Consider the following 23166-nt stretch of genomic DNA (forward strand, 5'->3'; position numbering starts at 1 on the left):
AGAAATCTGATGATGAAAATGAAAAAAATTGAAAAACAAAAATTGTTTTGAAATTAAAAGAAAAGTTTCAGAAAACTAATTTGCATTCTTCAGAAAAAGGTGAATGTTCAAAGCAGAAACCTTTGGAAAAGAATGTAAAACAAAAGCAAAAGGAGAAAAATTTGAAAAAAGTTCAAAAAGAAAATAAAAGCTCATCAGATCAATCATCCAATCGCAATAAAAAATCACAAAAAATGAAAAATCAAAACTCAAAAATAGTTAGTAATGAGTGGTGCAGGTTTGACCACAGTGCTTCAAAGCCAAATCCAGCCTTCAAGAAGAGAGATGATTACCACAGAGCCAAACAATGCTATGATCTGAGCATTTGGTGTGAAAGTGGTGATTGGTACGATAACAGAGTGTGTTACACATGCGGTGTTCAAGGACACATTGCTGTTAACTGCCAAAATCAGTGGTTTGAGACGAGAAGATGCTTTGAATGCCAAATCAAAGGACATATTGGTAGAGATTGCCCCATGAGATCAAAGGGTAGATCGAGGGTTGAATCTCAGAAAATGGCAAAGAAACCAGTCAAAGTCAAAGAAAAGCCCAAGGAACAGAAAGTGTAACACCTCAAAAATTTGTGTCCAATAAATAAACGACACGTGTCACATACGACAAAAGTATTATAAACCCGGATCAAATTAAAAGATGTGTGGTCGGATTTTTTTGACATGTCGACATGTTAATTTATACCTCTGAACGACTTCTTCATTATAAATCCCAAGACCCTAGCATGATTAACAAACAACCATACCTTAATCCGGTGCTTACTAATGATAAAGGATGTCCAAGTTTACTAATTTGGATCCTATGAAAATAATGTTCAATAAACCATTGTTCATGAATTCCATCTTTGTGAAAACCAATGATACATTGTGATAGAGTAGATAACTGTCCAAGCATGGGTTAAAGGCATTGTGCTGAAAATGCCAACCAGGAATCATGCATTGCAAGTTGTCCGTTCAAATCATGAAAGGTTATTTTTTTTGCTTCTGACAAGGGCTTACGGACCGCAAGGGTCCTGCCTTACATACCGTAAGGTGCGAAAGGTTAAAACGTTTTCTCTGTCAAAGGCTTACGGACCGCAAGAGCCCTGCCTTACGGTCCGTAAGGGGTGCCCAGCGACAGTAAGTTGGTTGTTGGCTGTTATAACGGTTAAACAGACCTTGTAAGATATTTTCAGGGACATGGGCAACTCCTAACACTTCCTAGGCACTAGGATACACTTGCAAATGATCTGGATCACCCCATAGACTTAGTTGTCACCATCTTGGAGGATGTTGAACACTATAAAAGGCTAATGAGTTGCAACATTGTGTTCACTCATCTTTCTGCAATCTTGGAGCTTCTCTGGAGCACAAGTGCCTTCTCTAAGCATCTCTAGTCATTCATTGGACTTCAGTAAGTATACTTAACCTTCCTTAGTTTAGTTTTTGCTTAGTTTTAGCTTAAAAGTCAATCCGTCGTAATTGACGATTGACTTAACGATAAATCACAAATGGTCCAGTGGTTTGTCGAATCAAAGGTAGTTATATGTTGGTAATTATGTGGGCATTAAACCCTTAAAAGGGCACCCGCTGATTCCCACTCTAACTAGTCCGAATGTCGAGTCAAACTTGCTTAGAAAAAGTCAACAGAATGCTAAATTGCGATTTTATGCATAATCAGTAATGTAGATGGCGTGTAACCTGTTTTAACACTCATACAACATGATAATAAGTATATTAACTGTTGGATCGTCGTTGACCCTGAATGAGTCGATCAGAAGAGTCGTTTATCTAATTCAAAGGCGGAATCAGTGAATCTGTCACACCCCGATCTCCACGTGTCACCGGTGGGCCCGGTGTGGGGTACAGTGACGTAGTTGGCATCGTCATAGACAAACAACACAATATAATAATGCACAGTGGAAGCAGAAATAGATTCATTTCAACTTTAATTAAAATGTAATAATAAATATCACAAGTAGTTGAAACGGATCCACAGGCGGATCAAATAAAATAAGATATATTGTTCAACAGTTTATTGTCGTCCGAGCTTGCGAGACTATTGTGGACGCTCTTTAGGAAACAGCCAGCCTAGTACGTATAGTACCTGCACTTAACCTTTTGGGAAAATACGTCAGTTTACACTGGTAAATACAAATCGACTGACTCATTTTGAAAATGATTGAAAATTGATTTAAATGCACATGGCATAAATATTTTTTATTAACTTGGGATAATTATGCAATATAAACTTGTGAACGAATTACATGCTACTCGTACGTTTGGTAGCCCGGGATCTTCTGTCCGGGTTAAATATTAATAGACACACCACATTAAAGAGTTATACACGACGGGTGTACGCCTACACCCCGTGCTCTGGTCGTGGCCATCTCGTAAGATAATGCCAAGGATATCCGGGACACGGTCAATAACCCCCCAAAGGCTTAAAGTAAAACAAGACTGTTTAAACGAGCCGAACAAACTATTCCAACTGAACACCCAAGGGTGCAGGATTTGAGCGCTCGATCAAGCGGTATTCTATATACCGTACCCCAAGCCCGTATAGGGAAAATAAGTCAAAATGTATTTACCTGAGTAAGTATGAATCACAATTGGCAAGTGTAGATAGCTTTTACTGGGCCTCCTATTCTGGAACAAAGGTTTATAATAACCTATTAGATTCCTAACGGGTCTTTTATTTAAGCCTAAGCTTGACCGGTTAGTTTTAAGGACGATACGGTACAAGCGCACGATTAAGCGAAAGACCGGATAGAATGTGATTTAGACCCGACAAGTTTGAATGCTTGTATAATATGGGTATACTAATTACATTCTGGATTTTGAGACAAAAATGATAACGTTTGACCCGTTTCGGTCAATTTATGCAAACTAGTTACATAAACCGAACCGAACGCTAAAAGGGCGTTACGGGTAGCCAAAAAAGTCATATGCAAGTTCCATGAGATAATATGCTTTAAATATGATATAATATCAGCAAGTTATGTTCTATATTGCCCCGAATGAATTTAAACTCAATTTATGCCTTAGAATGGCATTTTGGTCATTTAAAATGTTATAAAAGAGTTAAATTGGAAATCTGAGTTACGGGTCTGATTTATACAGTAAATATACTTAATTTGACATATTATAACAGTAGGGTATGACCCGTATACAAAACTTATCATTTAAAATCAAACTATGCACCGTAGGGGTATTTTAGTAATTTCACAAGGGCTAAAAATGCCAAAACTGGAAATCTGAGTTCAAGAACTTATACTTACTGTTATTATATGAAAATATGCCAAATACATCAGTAGGTATGAGTCTTATATGTTTAATATGAGTATAACGCTTACTATGCGCTAAAAACGCTAAAAATGCGATTTAGAGCCGTTTCCGGGTTTTCAAAAGAAAGCTGAGATTTTTATATTTCCAGAATGCTCAAAATAATCTATTTAACAAATAAAATCAGTAGAAAAAGTTTTGGGGTCAAAAGGATGTATAAAACTCATTTTATGGCTTAAACGGTCAAAACCGGCATTAACCGAATCGACTTAGCGACCTATGATCCGATCAGCCAAAAATTAAATAAAAATCTTCAAAAATCCCAAAATATTATATAACATCAGTGGGTAAAAAGTTTTATACCAAAAAGTCGCCTTAAATAGGTTATACGCTAAATGCGCCGTTTATTTAACATAAAGATATAGTTTTACGATATCGGCCATAACTCAAAATCTGGACCACCAACTGATCTCAAATTTTCGGTGCAAGTTTATAAATTAGTAATAAAGATTTCTACTCTTTCACTTTTCCAAAAATCACGTTTTTTATCAAAAAGGGCAAAATAGTCAACTTTAAGCATAAATCGGAAACATGCATATGAATCGGTTAAGCATAGACTCAAGTAGTAAAAATTCCAGAGAGTTACACTTAAATAAAATTGGTCAAAAATAAACTCCAATACAGATCTCAAACATGCATGCATGGATCCGAATCGAGAGTCAACGAAAAAGTCGTTTTATAAGACTTTCGGTTCCGATCCGAGTTTATACTAAAGATTGTCGAGTTGATCATGATAAAACATATTCCTATATTCATTATAAAGTTATTTTTGATGATCAAACTGATTGCATGTCATCCGCATTACCATTTATGCTAGATTTTACAAAAGCAAGTTCTGTTGACTTTTTAAGAACATCTTTGACTCGACAAATAGCATGCTTAGAGTGGGAATCAGAGAATACCCTTTTGAGGGTTTGTTTCCCACATAAATACCAACTTATAAGTGGTTTCAATTTGAGAAATGACAGAGCCAAATTCGTTTAATCGAAAAGTCAAACTATATGAACAACGGTTTGACTTTTAACTAATAATCAAAGCTAGAACGAATTAGAGGATGATATGAATGCTTACAAAGGTCCTAATGAAGCCTAGATAACACTTGGAGGTTGCCTTGTCGATTAGATTGCTCCTGGAAAGCCTTGTGAGTTCTTGCAAGCTTGTGGGTGTTCTTGTTACTATCACATGTGCCTCAAGAATGGTGATTTGATCAGAATTATAAAGGAATTCAGGTGCTTGGAGAAGTCTACAGGTGTCCTTACATGCAAGGGCTTTGATTGGTGCAATTTGGAGGTGCTCATAGCTGTTTCCCACTCAAAATTCGGACTAAAATGCAAAATTCGCGAATTTCTGATACTGGCATGGGCACGCGGCCCGCTTAAGGTAGCCCAGGCGGGCCGCCTGGGGTTCTGCAGGTCCAAACTTTGACAAACTTGGCAGCTTTGGTCCCTGTCTTTGCACGCGAGGTTTTGGCTATTAATTTTGACTCGTAAACCCTCAAATCTGATTTTTAGGAACCTTGGGACTTTTACCAACATGGTAAAGTCCTCGGTTAACTTTGCGCTCACCCGAAAAGCCATGAAATTCGACGTTGACGCTTTTAACCCCTCAAGTACGGTTTTGGCCATAACTTTCTCATACGATAACGAAACTTCACGAAATTTTTACCACATATTCTAGTGAGTATATTTTAGCATTACAAAGCTTCGGGTCTGCCAAAAGTTCACTCAGAGGTATAAATTCAACATGTTGACACTTTTAGCCCCTATAGTTTGTAATTCCTCACTTTCGGGCAATTTCCGCTTCGTATGATCCATGATCCATCCGTTTAAGGTTATGAACATTATGTAGGGTTATCATAGAGTCTATTTAGCCATTGTTGACACTTTGGACCCTTACGTTCCATAGTTTTCACCGTTTGTCAACTTTAGTCCCTCTAAAGTTTATTTTCACATACCGGAAGTCTATGACACGTGTCAATGCATTATTGGACGTAATTTTTCGAGGTGTTACAGAATCAGACGAGGAAATCTCGACCTCGAGATTTACTGAAACAAGTGAGGGTATTTTTCCTTCATCGTGGATTCCACTTCCCACGTGTATTCGGGACCTCTACGGGCATCCCATTTGACCTTTACAATAGGTATATATTTCCTTCGAAGCTTCTTCACCTGTCGATCCTCGATCGACAACAGTTTTTCCACAAACTTCAAACTCTCATCTATGTGTATATTTGTATGCGGTATAACCAGTGATTCGTCAGCGAAACACTTCTTCAAATTACAGATGTGGAACAAATTGTGAATAGCGCTAAGTTCTTCAGGCAAGTTTAACTTATAAGCGACTGACCCGACACGTTCGATGATCTCGAAAGGTCCTATGTATCTCAGGCTTAGCTTGCCTTTCTTACCAAATCGCATCACCCCCTTCCAGGGCGATACTTTAAGCAACACTTTATCACCTACATCGAAGTGAAAATCTTTGCGCTTAGGATCCGCATAACTCTTCTGCCTATCCCTGGCAGCTTTCAAACGATCGCGAATCTGCACGATCTTGTCCGTTGTCTCAAAAACGATGTCTGGTCCTGATAGCTGGACATCTCCAACTTCTGCCCAACAGATGGGCGATCTACACTTTCTACCGTATAAAGCCTCAAAAGGCGCAGCTTTTATGCTGGAATGGTAGCTATTGTTGTAGGAGAATTCAATCAGTGGTAGGTTCTTATCCCAACTACTACCCAAGTCGATCGCACATGCGCGTAGCATGTCTTCCAAGGTTTGAATAGTACGCTCGCTCTGACCATCCGTCTGAGGATGATAAGCCGTACTAAAATTCAAACGAGTGCCCAATGATTGTTGGAAACTTTTCCAAAAATGCGACGTATATCTAGTATCTCTATCGGAGATAATAGATATAGGTATACCATGTAGGCTACTATCTTATCAACGTATAGTTGAGCTAGCATATCGGAGCTATACGTTTCCTTGATGGGTAGAAAATGAGCTGACTTAGTCAGTCTATCTACTATGACCCATATAGTATCATTTCCTTTTCTCGTCTTTGGTAACTTGGTGATGAAATCCATCGTCACCATTTCCCATTTCCACTTGGGAATTTCAGGTTGTTGAAGCAAACCTGACGGCTTCTGGTGCTCAACTTTGACTTGCGCACAAGTCAAACATTTAGCTACGTGCTCAGCTACTGACTTTTTCAAACCAATCCACCAGTAGTTTGCTTTCAGATCTTGGTACATCTTATCAGCTCCAGGATGAACGGAATATTTAGAGCTGTGGGCTTCCTGGAGGATAACATCCCGAAGTCCTCCATAAACTGGAACCCATATTCGTCCGTTCAGTCTTAGCATTCCATCTTTGTCGTAGGATAACTGCTCCTCAGTTACTCCTAACTTCTCTTCAGGATAGTTAGCTTCCAACACAGCTTCCTTCTGTGCAGCTAACACCCTTTCGTTCAAACTATTCCTTATCTCAATGCGCTTGGCATTGGTTCTGATCGGTTTTACTCTTTCTTTTCTGCTTAAGGCGTCGGCAACCACATTTTCCTTGCCTGGATGGTATCTTATCTCACAGTCGTAATCATTTAAAGTTTCCATCCATCGCCTTTGTCGCATGTTCAATTCTTTCTGATTGAACAAGTGTTGAAGACTCTTGTGATCCGAATAAATTATACACTTGGTTCCATACAAGTAATGTCTCCATAGCTTCAATGCAAATACAACGGCACCCAATTCCAAGTCGTGGGTGGTGTAGTTCTTCTCGTGCACCTTTAACTGTCGAGAAGCGTAGGCAATGACCTTGCCTCTCTGCATGAGTACACAACCCATACCAGTGTGTGACGCATCACAGTACACCACAAAATCTTCTATACCATCAGGCAATGTCAGCACTGGTGCATTGCTCAACTTCTTCTTCAGGATGTCGAAGGATTCCTGCTGCTTAGGACCCCAATCGAACTTAATCTTCTTACGAGTCAACGAAGTTAGGGGCGCAGCAATCCTTGAAAAATTCTCGATGAATCGCCTATAGTATCCTGCCAATCCGAGGAAACTGCGAATCTCTGTAGGAGTCTTCGGCTCCTGCCAATTCATGACTGCTTCTACCTTAGCGGGATCCACTTGGATACCACGCTCGCTTACCACATGTCCAAGGAACTGGACTTCTCGAAGCCAAAATTCACACTTCGAAAATTTGGCATAAAGTTTCTCACGGTGTAGAAGTTTGAGAATACAACGAAGGTGTTTCTCATGGTCAGCTTGGTTCTTCGAGTAGATAAGGATGTCGTCAATAAAGACGATGGCGAATTTATCTAGATAAGGCTTGCAGACACGATTCATAAGATCCATGAATGCGGCTGGTGCGTTAGTGAGCCCAAAAGGCATCACTAGGAACTCGTAATGTCCATAACGAGTTCTAAACGCTGTCTTGTGCACATCTTCATCCTTGACCTTCAACTGATGATAGCCTGACCTCAGGTCGATCTTTGAGAAGTAGCTTGCTCCTTGCAACTGATCGAACAGATCGTCGATCCTGGGTAATGGGTACCTATTCTTAATAGTGACTTTATTAAGCTCACGGTAATCGATGCACAGACGCATTGACCCATCCTTTTTTAACGAACAAAATTGGCGCTCCCCAAGGAGACGAGCTAGGTCTAATAAAACCCTTAGCTAACAGATCATCCAATTGCGTCCTCAACTCCTTCATCTCCGTTGGTGCCAACCTATATGGTGCTCTCGCCACAGGCGCTGTACCTGGAATGATGTCTATCCGAAACTCCACTTGCCTATCCGGTGGTAACCCGGGTAGTTCTTCAGGGAATACTTCTGGGTATTCTGAGATAACAGGGATATCTTCTATCTTCGGCTTTGGCTCATCAATAGTAACTTGTGCCATATAAATGACACAACCTTTCTGCAGACATCTGGATGCCTTGAGCATGGACACTTGCTCCGGCAATCCGTGCTGGGTATCTCCTTGGATAGTAAGTGACTCACCAGACGGAGTCTTCACTACCACTTGTTTTCTGTTGCACACAATCTGGGCTTGGTTACGCGATAACCAATCCATGCCTATCACTATATCGAATCCAGCTAGCTTAAAGGGAAGCAAGGATAACGGGAAAGAATGATTCCTAATGGATATAACACATCCATCTAGGACGGTCGAGGCGGTTTCTATGGTTCCATCGGCTAACTCCACCTCATACTTCACACTTAAGGTTTTAACAGGTAGGTTTAACAATTTACAGAACTTATCATCAACAAATGACTTATCAGCTCCTGAATCAAATAGAACTCTAGCAAAAACATCATTTACAAGAAAAGTACCTGTAATGACGTTGTCATCTAGAATTGCTTCCTTGGCGTCCATTCTGAAGACTCTCGCATTGGTCTTCTTTCCTTCATCAGCTTTCTTGGCATTCTTTGGGCAATTTGGCCGGATGTGCCCTTTCTCATTGCAACCAAAACAAGTTGCATCCTTAAGTTTCTTACAATCTAAGGCTTTATGGTCTGTGGACTTGCAGATTCCACATCGTTTTTCGTGAGACTGGGATTTTGCTTCAAAACGACATTTCCCAAAATGGTGTCTCTTGCATGTCTTGCATCTGGGTTTCTCACCCGACTGATGATCTCCCTTCTTGAATCCCGACCCTTTCCTGTGGTCGTTGTTCCCTCGGTGTCTTTTCTCCGATCTTCGTGAGGTGTCATCCTCACGTTTCCTCTTGTTTTCCTCCGAGCTTTTAATAGCTCTCAATCTGACTACATCTTGAGTGAGGGAGAGGGATAGATCAGCTACTGATCTGAATGTCGTAGGCCTTGATGCCTTAACGCTAGCCTTGATCTCTGGTGCCAAACCCCCAATAAAACGGGCGATCATTCGCGGCTCTGGGGTCACCAAATATGGCACTAATCGAGATAAAGTGTTAAAGGTGGTGAGATATGCCTGACAGTCGAGGTTCTTCATCACTAGAGATACGAAATCTGATTCGATCCTCTCGACTTCGTGTTGTGGGCAGAAATTTTCTTTGATCAGAGCTACAAACTGATCCCATGTCATACCGTACAGTGTAGCCTTACCGGCAGCTTGTAGGAGAGATTTCCACCATGCTAGTGCGTCTCATTTGAACGACTGGGACACGTACTTCACAACGTCCCTATCAGCACACCCGCTGATATCAACGACCGTATCCATCTCATCTAACCACGTCATGCAGTCAACTGCTCCTTTTTCCCCAGTAAAATCTCTGGGTTTGCATGAAACGAAATATTTGTACGTACAGGACTTGCTGTGCGTATCATGCTTCTGCTTGATTTCTTGTTTCGGTACACTGCTGTGGTTGGAGGAGTGATTATCCTCATCGTCCTTCTTCGGCTCATTTTTCTTAGAAGGCGGCTTACTATGAGCCTCCGAATGAGTCTTGGGCTTGGCGTGCGATACGGTCTGGGTCCTACTCCGAGTCCCGCTCGATTCCCTGAATTGCCTATCCATGGCCTTGGCAACAGCATTTTCTACCAGTGCTTGTAGTTCCGCACCAGTTACATGAATCTTAGTGTTATCAGGGTGTTCCTCAGAACGACTGTTTGTTTCTTCCGATTTTGCCATGTAGCTTTAAGAGCTACAATAAAGTAAAGACAAGGTCTATTTAGAAACCTAACAGTATTATCGTTCTTGATGAATTATTAACCATGGTATTAATAACCATAATAGTTAATTTATTTAATTTCATTCAGCACTTTTAACAGCATTTATCATAGAACGAAATGTATATATTGGCACAATAGGCCTAGTCACTTCGGACAACTTCTAAATTTTAAATTTAGAATTTTTTATAGGATTTGAATTGTATAATTAAACAAATAATCCTTTGCTTGGCAGGGAGTTATAAACCACAACTGCCGTTTTGTTTTATATGACATAGTCATAACCCGTAGGTATCAAGTCATTACCAGACTTGTATACAGATATAATCTGTAGATAATTTATTAAAAGGGTGGCTTGTGTGATTTTACAGATCACGCTTAGCCAAGAATGTTAACATGTTTACAGATGTTAACAGGGAATCGAATCTTTTTAACCAGGTTTTACCATATTGGCCAGGCCTTTTAATAAGACATTCAAGCTAGGTTTTACCTTTTTTAAGATTCTTATTAAAATGGTAAATCAAAATAACATTTGATATTTTTCATTTATTTGTATATTATGTTCATGCACATAGATAAGATGAAAAACTTAAATTAACCATTTTAAATAAAGTAAACTAGTACAACTTTGCCCTAAACGGGACTTTTACTCAAATAACATGCCCACGCAGAGGCTAAACCAAATAACAGACAAAACAAACAAAACAAACCCACGCAGGGGTTAAACAGAAACAACATACCCACGCAGGGGTAGAACAAGAGAAATATACCCACGCAGGGGTAGAGTACAGGAATAAATGTCCACGCAGGGACATGAGTAGATGAGCTAACAAACAAAGGATTTCATAATCCTTCTTACCCTTACCCTTGATCAAGTCAACCATCTTCTTAAACATTCCGCGGTTGTGTCGGCGATCTTCCCGCATTTCATGTCGCAATTCACGTCGCACGTTGTTTATCCCTTGCAGGATTTCTTGGACTTGCGGTGGCGACATCATCGGCGCCGGCGGCGGTGGCTGATACTGCGGTGGCTGTGGAGGCTGCGGCTGCTGGTACCCTTGCGGTAAGTACCCAAAAGCTGATTGTCCCGTAGCCCAGGGACCTCCAAAAGCACTCTCCTGATTGAGAGGGTTGTAGCCTGAAGCTATCCAGTAGGGATCCCCTGTATAGTCATATCCTGGGGGAAAAGTCGGCTCAAAGGGATTAAACTGTGCTGCGCTAGCATACGCAGGGATTGGGTCTCCAAAGTTCTGTGGTGGCGGTGGCGCAATAGGCGCAGAAGTAACCTCTGAGACGGGATGCTGAGATTCTCCCATCTCTGACTCCTCATGAAGCGGCGAGTAGCGGCTGCTACCTGAATGTCGAGGGGTGCCAATGCGTATCCCTCCTCGTGTAGACATGCGGGCGTTCCTCCTTGGCCTCTGAGGCGGAGGAGGCAAAACCAGAGGTGGTGGCGGCGGCGGAGTGACCACGTCGCGCCAGAATCCCTCAGAAGGATCCTGCTGCTGCTGAGGTTGCTGCTGAAGCTGCTGCTGGGAGTGATGCTGCGAGTGCACGGGAGAGCTGTGGTAGGACTGGTGCATGGGGGAGTTATGGTAGCTAGGGGTATAAACCCAGTCGTGCTGCTTAAATCTCTCCTCGAAACTATCGGGACCATTGTAAGGTGATCCCCTGAACGGTGACCCATCGGATATCTCAATGGGGTGGTTCGGTGTGCCGGACGGTGGCATGGAAGGATCGGTGTCCTCATCGACCTCCATCTCATTGCCACCCGAGAAGTGGTCTTCAGGTCCGAGTGGGTTATGACCCACTGGTTCTTCCAAGTAGGCATCAGGGTTGTACAGGCCCTGATAGACGGGTGCTGGGTAGTCGTAAGGTGACTGGTGAAGAGGAATGAAGGATCCATGGGAGTTGTGGGGCCCATTTTCAGAATGTGGCCCAAAAGAGTGTGGTAGGGATGGTGAGGTACTCAGTGATACTGAGTGCCTGGCTGGTTCAGCGAACGATCTCCAAAGATCGCGGGCAGCAGTGTTATGGGATGCTGATGGGGTTCGCCTATGCGAAGGCCCTGCCTCATGGTCATGAGAGGTGGCGAATGCTCCTCGTCCCCTTCCTCGTACACGTGGCGGCATCTTGAACCTGTCAAAAATCAAACAAGTGGCACAACAAGATATATATAAGACAAAGTTAGAAAATGAAAGAAAATTTGAACATTTCCTAAGTTCTTTGTCTAGACTCGAAAATCGAGGAATGTGCAATTGTGTAACTGAGATTAAACACAAAAGACTAGTGTTTAATTCACTCAGCGTTGGCTCTGATACCAACCTGTCACACCCCGATCTCCACGTGTCACCGGTGGGCCCGGTGTGGGGTACAGTGACGTAGTTGGCATCGTCATAGACAAACAACACAATATAATAATGCACAGCGGAAGCAGAAATAGATTCATTTCAACTTTAATTAAAATGTAATAATAAATATCACAAGTAGTTGAAACGGATCCACAGGCGGATCAAATAAAATAAGATATATTGTTCAACAGTTTATTGTCGTCCGAGCTTGCGAGACTATTGTGGACGCTCTTTAGGAAACAGCCAGCCTAGTACGTATAGTACCTGCACTTAACCTTTTGGGAAAATACGTCAGTTTACACTAGTAAATACAAATCGACTGACTCATTTTGAAAATGATTGAAAATTGATTTAAATGCACATGGCATAAATATTTTTTATTAACTTGGGATAATTATGAAATACAAACTTGTGAACGAATTACATGCTACTCGTACGTTTGGTAGCCCGGGATCTTCTGTCCGGGTTAAAGATTAATAGACACACCACATTAAAGAGTTATACACGACGGGTGTACGCCTACACCCCGTGCTCTGGTCGTGGCCATCTCGTAAGATAATGCCAAGGATATCCGGGACACGGTCAATAACCCCCCAAAGGCTTAAAGTAAAACAAGACTGTTTAAACGAGCCGAACAAACTATTCCAACTGAACACCCAAGGGTGCAGGATTTGAGCGCTCGATCAAGTGGTATTCTATATACCGTACCCCAAGCCCGTATAGGGAAAATAAGTCAAAATGTATTTACCTGAGTAAGTATGAATCACAATTGGCAAGTGTAGATAGCTTTTACTGGGCCTCCTATTCTGGAACAAAGGTTTATAATAACCTATTAGATTCCTAACGGGTCTTTTATTTAAGCCTAAGCTTGACCGGTTAGTTTTAAGGACGATACGGTACAAGCGCACGATTAAGCGAAAGACCGGATAGAATGTGATTTAGACCCGACAAGTTTGAATGCTTGTATAATATGGGTATACTAATTACATTCTGGATTTTGAGACAAAAATGATAACGTTTGACCCGTTTCGGTCAATTTATGCAAACTAGTTACATAAACCGAACCGAACGCTAAAAGGGCGTTACGGGTAGCCAAAAAAGTCATATGCAAGTTCCATGAGATAATATGCTTTAAATATGATATAATATCAGCAAGTTATGTTCTATATTGCCCCGAATGAATTTAAACTCAATTTATGCCTTAGAATGGCATTTTGGTCATTTAAAATGTTATAAAAGAGTTAAATTGGAAATCTGAGTTACGGGTCTGATTTATACAGTAAATATACTTAATTTGACATATTATAACAGTAGGGTATGACCCGTATACAAAACTTATCATTTAAAATCAAACTATGCACCGTAGGGGTATTTTAGTAATTTCACAAGGGCTAAAAATGCCAAAACTGGAAATCTGAGTTCAAGAACTTATACTTACTGTTATTATATGAAAATATGCCAAATACATCAGTAGGTATGAGTCTTATATGTTTAATATGAGTATAACGCTTACTATGCGCTAAAAACGCTAAAAATGCGATTTAGAGCCGTTTCCGGGTTTTCAAAAGAAAGCTGAGATTTTTATATTTCCAGAATGCTCAAAATAATCTATTTAACAAATAAAATCAGTAGAAAAAGGTTTGGGGTCAAAAGGATGTATAAAACTCATTTTATGGCTTAAACGGTCAAAACCGGCATTAACCGAATCGACTTAGCGACCTATGATCCGATCAGCCAAAAATTAAATAAAAATCTTCAAAAATCCCAAAATATTATATAACATCAGTGGGTAAAAAGTTTTATACCAAAAAGTCGCCTTAAATAGGTTATACGCTAAATGCGCCGTTTATTTAACATAAAGATATAGTTTTACGATATCGGCCATAACTCAAAATCTGGACCACCAACTGATCTCAAATTTTCGGTGCAAGTTTATAAATTAGTAATAAAGATTTCTACTCTTTCACTTTTCCAAAAATCACGTTTTTTATCAAAAAGGGCAAAATAGTCAACTTTAAGCATAAATCGGAAACATGCATATGAATCGGTTAAGCATAGACTCAAGTAGTAAAAATTCCAGAGAGTTACACTTAAATAAAATTGGTCAAAAATAAACTCCAATACAGATCTCAAAGATGCATGCATGGATCCGAATCGAGAGTCAACGAAAAAGTCGTTTTATAAGACTTTCGGTTCCGATCCGAGTTTATACTAAAGATTGTCGAGTTGATCATGATAAAACATATTCCTATATTCATTATAAAGTTATTTTTGATGATCAAACTGATTGCATGTCATCCGCATTACCATTTATGCTAGATTTTACAAAAGCAAGTTCTGTTGACTTTTTAAGAACATCTTTGACTCGACAAATAGCATGCTTAGAGTGGGAATCAGAGAATACCCTTTTGAGGGTTTGTTTCCCACATAAATACCAACTTATAAGTGGTTTCAATTTGAGAAATGACAGAGCCAAATTCGTTTAATCGAAAAGTCAAACTATATGAACAACGGTTTGACTTTTAACTAATAATCAAAGCTAGAACGATTTAGAGGATGATATGAATGCTTACAAAGGTCCTAATGAAGCCTAGATAACACTTGGAGGTTGCCTTGTCGATTAGATTGCTCCTGGAAAGCCTTGTGAGTTCTTGCAAGCTTGTGGGTGTTCTTGTTACTATCACATGTGCCTCAAGAATGGTGATTTGATCAGAATTATAAAGGAATTCAGGTGCTTGGAGAAGTCTACAGGTGTCCTTACATGCAAGGGCTTTGATTGGTGCAATTTGGAGGTGCTCATAGCTGTTTCCCACTCAAAATTCGGACTAAAATGCAAAATTCGCGAATTTCTGATACTGGCATGGGCACGCGGCCCGCTTAAGGTAGCCCAGGCGGGCCGCCTGGGGTTCTGCAGGTCCAAACTTTGACAAACTTGGCAGCTTTGGTCCCTGTCTTTGCACGCGAGGTTTTGGCTATTAATTTTGACTCGTAAACCCTCAAATCTGATTTTTAGGAACCTTGGGACTTTTACCAACATGGTAAAGTCCTCGGTTAACTTTGCGCTCACCCGAAAAGCCATGAAATTCGACGTTGACGCTTTTAACCCCTCAAGTACGGTTTTGGCCATAACTTTCTCATACGATAACGAAACTTCACGAAATTTTTACCACATATTCTAGTGAGTATATTTTAGCATTACAAAGCTTCGGGTCTGCCAAAAGTTCACTCAGAGGTATAAATTCAACATGTTGACACTTTTAGCCCATATAGTTTGTAATTCCTCACTTTCGGGCAATTTCCGCTTCGTATGATCCATGATCCATCCGTTTAAGGTTATGAACATTATGTAGGGTTATCATAGAGTCTATTTAGCCATTGTTGACACTTTGGACCCTTACGTTCCATAGTTTTCACCGTTTGTCAACTTTAGTCCCTCTAAAGTTTATTTTCACATACCGGAAGTCTATGACACGTGTCAATGCATTATTGGACGTAATTTTTTGAGGTGTTACAGAATCAGACGCTCAAACTAAATATAATGCTTCTTATATTGATTCTTGACAATGTTTACAACCTGGAAGCAATTTGGCAGCACTTCGTTACAAAATCAGATCCGTGCCAAATGAACTAATCAAGTGCACTATTTGTAGTGTGGAGGGTTCGCTTATGTGGACGACCATATAAGCGGACCTGCTTGATTGATAGTGGTTCGCTTATATGGTCAATGTCCATATAAGCTAACCTACATGCTATTCCACCATATTTCAGTTCTCGAACCTCGTGCACTGGATATTCTATCCTATCCTATTCTATTACATGATACAAGACGAAGTCAATAGACGTAATGCACTAACAGACTCCCCCTCGGATATTGACAAAGTCTTCAGTGACCATTCTCTGTTATGCCACCTCTTCAGTCTTGATCATCTTGCCATCTTGTTCAGATTGTAACAATGTAAATATCCTTCAATCTTTCTCTTTGATCATCTTCTCTTTGACTTTTTCACCAAGATCTTTTCACTGGCTTTATCATCAACTTTTTCATCGTCAGCTGGCTCTCCCTCTCGTCAAGCTTCCGTGCTTTTAGGGATCGATACCTAGCTTTCCAACTACAAGCTCTTCCAGGAACGATACCTTGCTCTTTGCACGCTTCTGTTTGCATTGAGCTTGTCTTCAGACTCCCCCTTAGACTCGGGTCTTGGGATCGTAGTCTGGATCTTTCCTGCAATCCTCAAACATTTATAAGTACAAACATTTTGAAACCAGTAATCAAATTCTCTAACTCACTCCCCCTATCAATAAACTACATAGATTTGAAAATATTAGCAAACCGGATCGTAAACTAGCTCTATTACAAAGATTTTAACAATCTAAGCATCCAAATCCCTCTCAGTTAATCATTCAAGTTTCAAATTAATGACCTTGAAGATATTCACAAACTGTTTTGAAGTTTTGATTTATAACTCAAGTTTCAAATTAATGAACTTGTTTTATTTTCAGAAACACAATCAGCTTACTTAGATTTTGAAACTCAGCAACTCAGACATCGGTTGTCGAAAATAAAGCAGAAATCAAAATCTTTTTGTATTTTCTGAAAATATAAAGCAGTAAAGAAATATGCGCAAACATATTTACAAATAATATTTTTGTTTTGAGTATGCGACAGAGGATCATATCAGTTTTTGACAAGTTACAAGTACCGTTGAGCTTAGTTATACATTAAGAATTAAACAATTCACTTAGATTGTCGATATACTGATCCACTTAAATTTTCATACAAAATTTCAACTGATTCAACATACAAATTAGATGTTTTAAGAACTTAACTCATTCATGTGTCCCACCTCTTGAATATACTCCCGTATCCAGAATCTCAATATTCAGTCTTACAGGTGAGTATACCACAGATGATATCTGTAAGGGGTTAGATGCGAAACCGTGAGAGCTCAGGTCAGAACTTCCGTTCAGCAGAGAGATGACGGCTCGACTTTTGGTGTGTCCCCTTTAGAGGATCTTTTAATTACACCAGCAGCGACTATCAATTTTATTGTTTCATCAGCTTGCTGAGGGCGATGCTGTGTTTCAAGCATTTGCTGAAAGTATTATTCGGGGACTAGGTCAGTACTTCCATACAGCAGAAGTCCCGGAATAATACCCCAGATATCACTGAGTATAAAGACCTAGTATCTCAGAATATGGGACCTTTCAAACGAGATTTCAGGGGTTACCTATATATATTCAAGTAGTGTTCCCCACGAAATAAGCAAGTGTTTGAATTTAGGTTTATATCCCGAAAAAGTTTACTAAATGTATAAAAACCTATCGGCATATCATCAGTGAGACTGTTTATTACATTTCTTTAGCATACTGTAACTGTCTACTGATGTACTATCATTTCCTCTTTTTTACGCAAAACTCAAAATTTTTGAATTTTATCATGTTTTTGGCTTTTTCAAATTTTCTAATGTTTTTGTATTTTCTAACAATTTTTCTCCCCCTAAAATGCAAAATCATTAAAAATTTGACAACCCGATACTGATAGCTTTGTCTCGCCATCCATTTTCTGCTTAAAGTGTTCTGATTTGCAGAAAATCTATTATCAAGTACCCCCATGATTTACAACCCATTGATTTTGACAGTTAGAAAACCGTGCTTCAATCTGTGACAGTAATCATGCTTGTTCAGCCGTGAGGGTTTCGGCGTAGTCCATCAACACTTATTTAAACAAACTAACAACAAACAACACACATTTTACATCAAACAACAAACAAACTCCCTGTTTGACCAAAACCAAGGTTCATCTTCTTCCTCTTCAAGTGCCAGGCTACTCTTGTTTGCATTCTGACAGTCTTTGTTATACTTGAGCACCTGCACATACAACAATTTGGTCATTTGAACAAAGCAACCCAAGCCTGTTTAGACTCAGGTAATTGAACATGAATTTTTCCATGTAAAACTGGATACTTCCTTTCATTTTTCTCAAAGACATCGTCAATTTTAACCTCAACTTTATCCTCTTTTACCAAATTAACATTTTTCTTAACAGACCATGTTTGACTTGCTGGTGTTCCTCGTTTGTAAAAATTTGTCTGTTTCTCAATCTTTTGTTTCTGAACAACACTTGGTTTCCAAAACTCTTGAGGTTTTGTCATATCAACTGATGTTTTCCAACTCTGTGTTGTTCTAAATCTGGGTGTGTGAGAGTTCCAGGTCTGTTTTGAATTGAACCTGTTTGGGTTTGATTTCCAATTTTGATTCAGAGCAAACTTGTTTGTGTTATATCTCCAATTTTGTTTCGAATCAAATCTGGTTGACCTCGGTTTCGCACTCTCAGATTTCTGTTTTTCAACATCAACAGGCTTCGGATTTGGACACTTTCGTGCAACATGTCCAATTTGATCACATTTAAAACAAACTTTCTTTGAAACATCCTTAGCCTGATGTTGTTTCCTTTTCATAGCTTCAAACTGTGCATTAGACTGTTGTCCAATTTTGAGTTTTTCTTCTTCTGTAAAACTTTTTCCTTGAACAAAACTCATTTTTGTCTGAAATTTTGGCATGTTAGTTCTGTTCCGATTTTGTTCCTTCTTGTACCCCAAACCAGCTTTCATGTTTTTCTTCTTAAAACCAGGTTTGTTATAAGAACCTCTGTAACCTTTACCAGCAAACTTCGACATTTCTGATTTCTCAATTTCAACCATCTTGAAAACTTTGTCAATTTTCTCTGAAATCACATTCTGAATCGGGAAAACAACGTCTAAGAATAATTTGTCTGATCCAATCATGGTATAAACCAATCCCTTTGAATCATCATTCAAACTTTTCTCGGATTTTGTGTTTTTCAGATATTCATCATGAAAATTTCCTTCATTTTCATCTTGTGATTCAGTTTTACTTGCATCAACTGACTCTTCTTTGAAAACACTTTCAACAACTTTATCAACCACCCCTGAATCACTGATATCATCAGATTTGGTATAAATCACATCAATGTTATCGGGTAACTGATCAACCATGTTGATTACTTTTTCCACTTTTTCGCCATCATAGAATGTATAATTATTCTCCAACGGTGGTGGAACTTGATGATATTCAGACCCTATTCCCTTTTTGTTCTTTTCAGACTCTTTCTCATTGGGTGTGATGTTGAAAATACGTTCCAGAATATATGAAGAAGAGTGATAGCTTTGCAATTTATTAACCAACTTTTCTTTGTCTGCCAATTCTTGTTTAAGGTTAGCAACATCATCAATATATTGATTTAAAACTCTTTGTTTATCTTCAAATCTAGCCTCAAGAAATTTAGTGTTTCTTTGACAAGCACACAATCTATCATCTAGACTTTTGACTTTACTTTTTAAAGTTTCATATGCTTCTTTTACAGTTTCATATGACAATTTCATTACATCATATTCTTTTTGCAACTCTTGAATTTTTATGTCTTTTAAAACACAGTCGTTGCACACAGCTGAACACTTTTCTTTTAATAACTTGTTTTCTGTTTCAAGATCATCACATTTTTGTTTCAATTTTTCATTTTCTTGTTTCAAAAACTTTTCAGATTCAATCATTTCATAACATTTTTCTTTGAAAATTTGTTCCTTTTTAGTAAACTCAATGTCTCTGTTATTAAACTTTTCATCTTTCTCAATACAAGCACTGCACGTTTCCATGCATTTCTTGCATTGTTGTTCAACTTCATTTTCAATTTTATCAGAAGTATCAGTTTGAATAATTACCTCAGTGACTAACTCTGCGGTTTCCTCTGCTTTCTGAGTTTGCTCTTCTTCAGCCACTTGCATTTTCTCTTCAACAACTTCCTCAACTTTCTCTTCAAGTTTCTTCACTTCATTCACCATCTTCTCACTCTCAGTCACAATTTCTTCAACTGTTTTCTTCTTCTTCTTCTCCAGACTAGCAAATATCACCTTTCGAATACCTTCTTCAACCTGCTCTTTGTACCTCGGAATCTCCCTAAGGCCTTTGCACCAAACACTCACAGTAGGTATTGCTGCAACTAATGCATCAAGATCAACCGTCTTTGGATCAACCGTCGGGTTTCCTTGAGGATCAACATAGCATTCTTTTTCTTTGCTCCACCTGCCTGCTCATGTTGCTTCTTTGTAGGAATCATAAACATCATCCAATCTCAGGCGTGCATGTCTTTCTTCACGAGTAAGTGTTATTTCAGCAGCCATCGCCTTAACTTCCACTTTAGCAACCTCATCTTCATGTTGACTCCAATCATAACCTTCATCATCATAGATTATGAAACCTGGTGATTTTGAGTCTTTCAACCATTCTTCCCAATCAAGAGTTTGAACCATAGATTCATATTCATCATCTATATTATCCACATTTTGATCACAAAATGACAAAGCAGCTCTCTTTTCTTTGGATGATACTCCATCAATTTGTTTTCTGATTGGCTGATCAGTGTTCTTGTGATATATTGCCTTTTTGTAATAATCCTCATGAAACAGATTTACACTTTCATCAGCTCTGTTGTTTGGACATTCTCTTTTGAAGTGACCTTTTTCCTTACATTTGAAGCAAGTTACTTTGTTCTTGTCAAAACCCATCTTCGTTTCAGGTCCTTCCAAACATCTTCTGCCAGTGATCTCCATGAATCGTTGTGCTCTTCGAATGACACTTGCCATGCACCAACGAATATCCGTGAGTTCCATTTCTTCTGGATCCACCTGATCGTAATCCTCTTTCGTCATGTTAGAATTTCCGATCTTTCCAGCAATTAACCCTTCATAAGATACCAGAATGGAGGCTAAAAAACTCATATGCTGTTGAGCAAATTCATTGTTCAGCAATGGAGAGTTCTTCCAATCAAAGTTGGAATTAGCATTTGATGATCCAGATGCAGATGATGCATGATATCCCGGATCATAACTTGAAAATGTATTCTTTGGAGTGTCATTGGTCTTTTCTGCAGTAAAACCCGTTTTGATTCTTGGAGACTCATTGATTCTTGAAGACTCATTGTTTTGTAACAACCCTCTTCGATAGTACAAACCAACATTGTGTTGATAGTTAGAACTTGACATCTTGTTTTGTTTTTGAATCAACAGATCATGCCCCTCTATCTTCTCTATCAATTGATCCAAAGTCAGTTTGTCAAAATTAGCATCATTTTTCAACACAATCACATATGTTTTCCAATCATCTTCATGAGGTAAAGCTTCAACCAGTTTATCTACCATCTCTTCTCTTTCTTTTTTAATTTCGAATCTCTCCAGCTCAATCTTTAAGTGACAGAAACGTTCAATCATTTGACGAACTGTTTCATTCTTTATGCAGCTAAACACGTCAAACTCCTTTTTCAACAACGAAATTTTGTTTTTCTTGATATCTTTCCCTCCTTCAGCTTTCACTTTTAATGCTTCCCAAATTGACTTAGATGTTTCACCATACTGAAGCAGTGAGAAAATATCCTCTCTGATAGATTGTTGAAGTAGAGTTTTCATTCTTAGTTCTGCTGAATGCTCTCTCTTATCATCAGCTGTGAAGTCTTTCAATGTGATCAATTCACGTCTTTCATTTCTTGGTTTTACATATCCCAACGTCAAACAAATCCAGCTGTTGTACGCATAAGCTTGCACCCTATTTTCAAATCTTTCAAACCACCAATGATAATCTTCGATATTCATGAGCTTTGGTGGTCTTTGGTGATTTCCGTACACGTTATCGTAACTCAGACTTTCCGATATCACTTTAGTAGCATTCTTTGGCGTAATTGGGTATCTTCTGAAGTGAATGCGTTATAAAACGTGTTGTAAAACTCTTCACCATAATCCGACATCTTTAATCAACTGAAAGCAATGACCTGGAAGCAAACAAGCAAACTTAATCAGTTTAAACAATATTAAGCAATCTGAAATACACTAACACTTGGTTGCCGTGAAATGATTTTGACACGAAAATGTTCACTTTCAAACGAAATATGACACACGAGCGAAATCAGATCGAACGTATGAACGAAACCCAAGTTGGACAAATGAGCAAGATTCTCTGTGACAAATAAGCGGACCACCAACTTGACCAAATGAGCGAACTGATTGAACAGTATAAGCGGATCTCTTGTTGAACTGAATAAGCGAACCACCAATTTTAACCAGATGAGCGAACCCTTATTGACCAAATAAACGGACCAGCCTGTTGGATCAAATAAGCGAACCTGACTATGTCCAGATAAGCGGACCAAGTTATGCTCGGATGAGCGAACCTGGTATGTTTCTGTTCAAGCGGATCTACGCGTTCAAATAAGCGAATCTAAAATGTATGTATAAGCGGATCTATTGAGCGAAACAACTTAGAAAGTGACACTGGAGCGAACCTATGTATCTTTTGAGCGAACCTAATCCCTGTCCGAAAAAGCGGACCTACAATCGAAGGTTATTTTGTCCATTTTTAGTTTGCATTTTGACGTGAAACTTTCAAGGGTTTGTTATCATCCACTAACACACATTTTGTGAAAAATTTGTCCGATTTTAACCGTGGAAACTTGTCCAAATTGAAAAAGAAGGTGTAGAAGACAGAAAATGGATTTAATTTGAGCTGAACTCTTCCTCCTAAGCTCTGATACCACTTGTTGGATCGTCGTTGACCCTGAATGAGTCGATCAGAAGAGTCGTTTATCTAATTCAAAGGCGGAATTAGTGAATCAGACGCTCAAACTAAATATAATGCTTCTTATATTGATTCTTGACAATGTTTACAACCTGGAAGCAATTTGGCAGCACTTCGTTACAAAATCAGATCCGTGCCAAATGAA

At 39.2% G+C, this 23166-nt stretch overlaps 1 protein-coding gene across 1 annotated transcript in view; it reads right to left on the minus strand.

Moving 5' to 3' along the window:
- Window positions 1-22042, minus strand: part of LOC118488325 — a 39644-nt gene extending 17602 nt beyond the window's left edge. The window contains exons 1-4 of the mRNA XM_035985713.1: window positions 21083-22042; window positions 20554-20920; window positions 20120-20484; window positions 18172-18248 (exon numbers count right to left, since the gene is read on the minus strand). Of these exons, the coding sequence (XP_035841606.1) occupies window positions 18172-18248; window positions 20120-20484; window positions 20554-20920; window positions 21083-22042 (1769 nt within the window). The remainder of the gene's footprint in view (window positions 1-18171; window positions 18249-20119; window positions 20485-20553; window positions 20921-21082) is intronic.
- Between the last annotated feature and the right edge of the window lie 1124 nt (window positions 22043-23166).

Source organism: Helianthus annuus, chromosome 16 (genome assembly GCF_002127325.2).
Source record: "Helianthus annuus cultivar XRQ/B chromosome 16, HanXRQr2.0-SUNRISE, whole genome shotgun sequence".
NCBI classification, from domain to species: domain Eukaryota; kingdom Viridiplantae; phylum Streptophyta; class Magnoliopsida; order Asterales; family Asteraceae; genus Helianthus; species Helianthus annuus.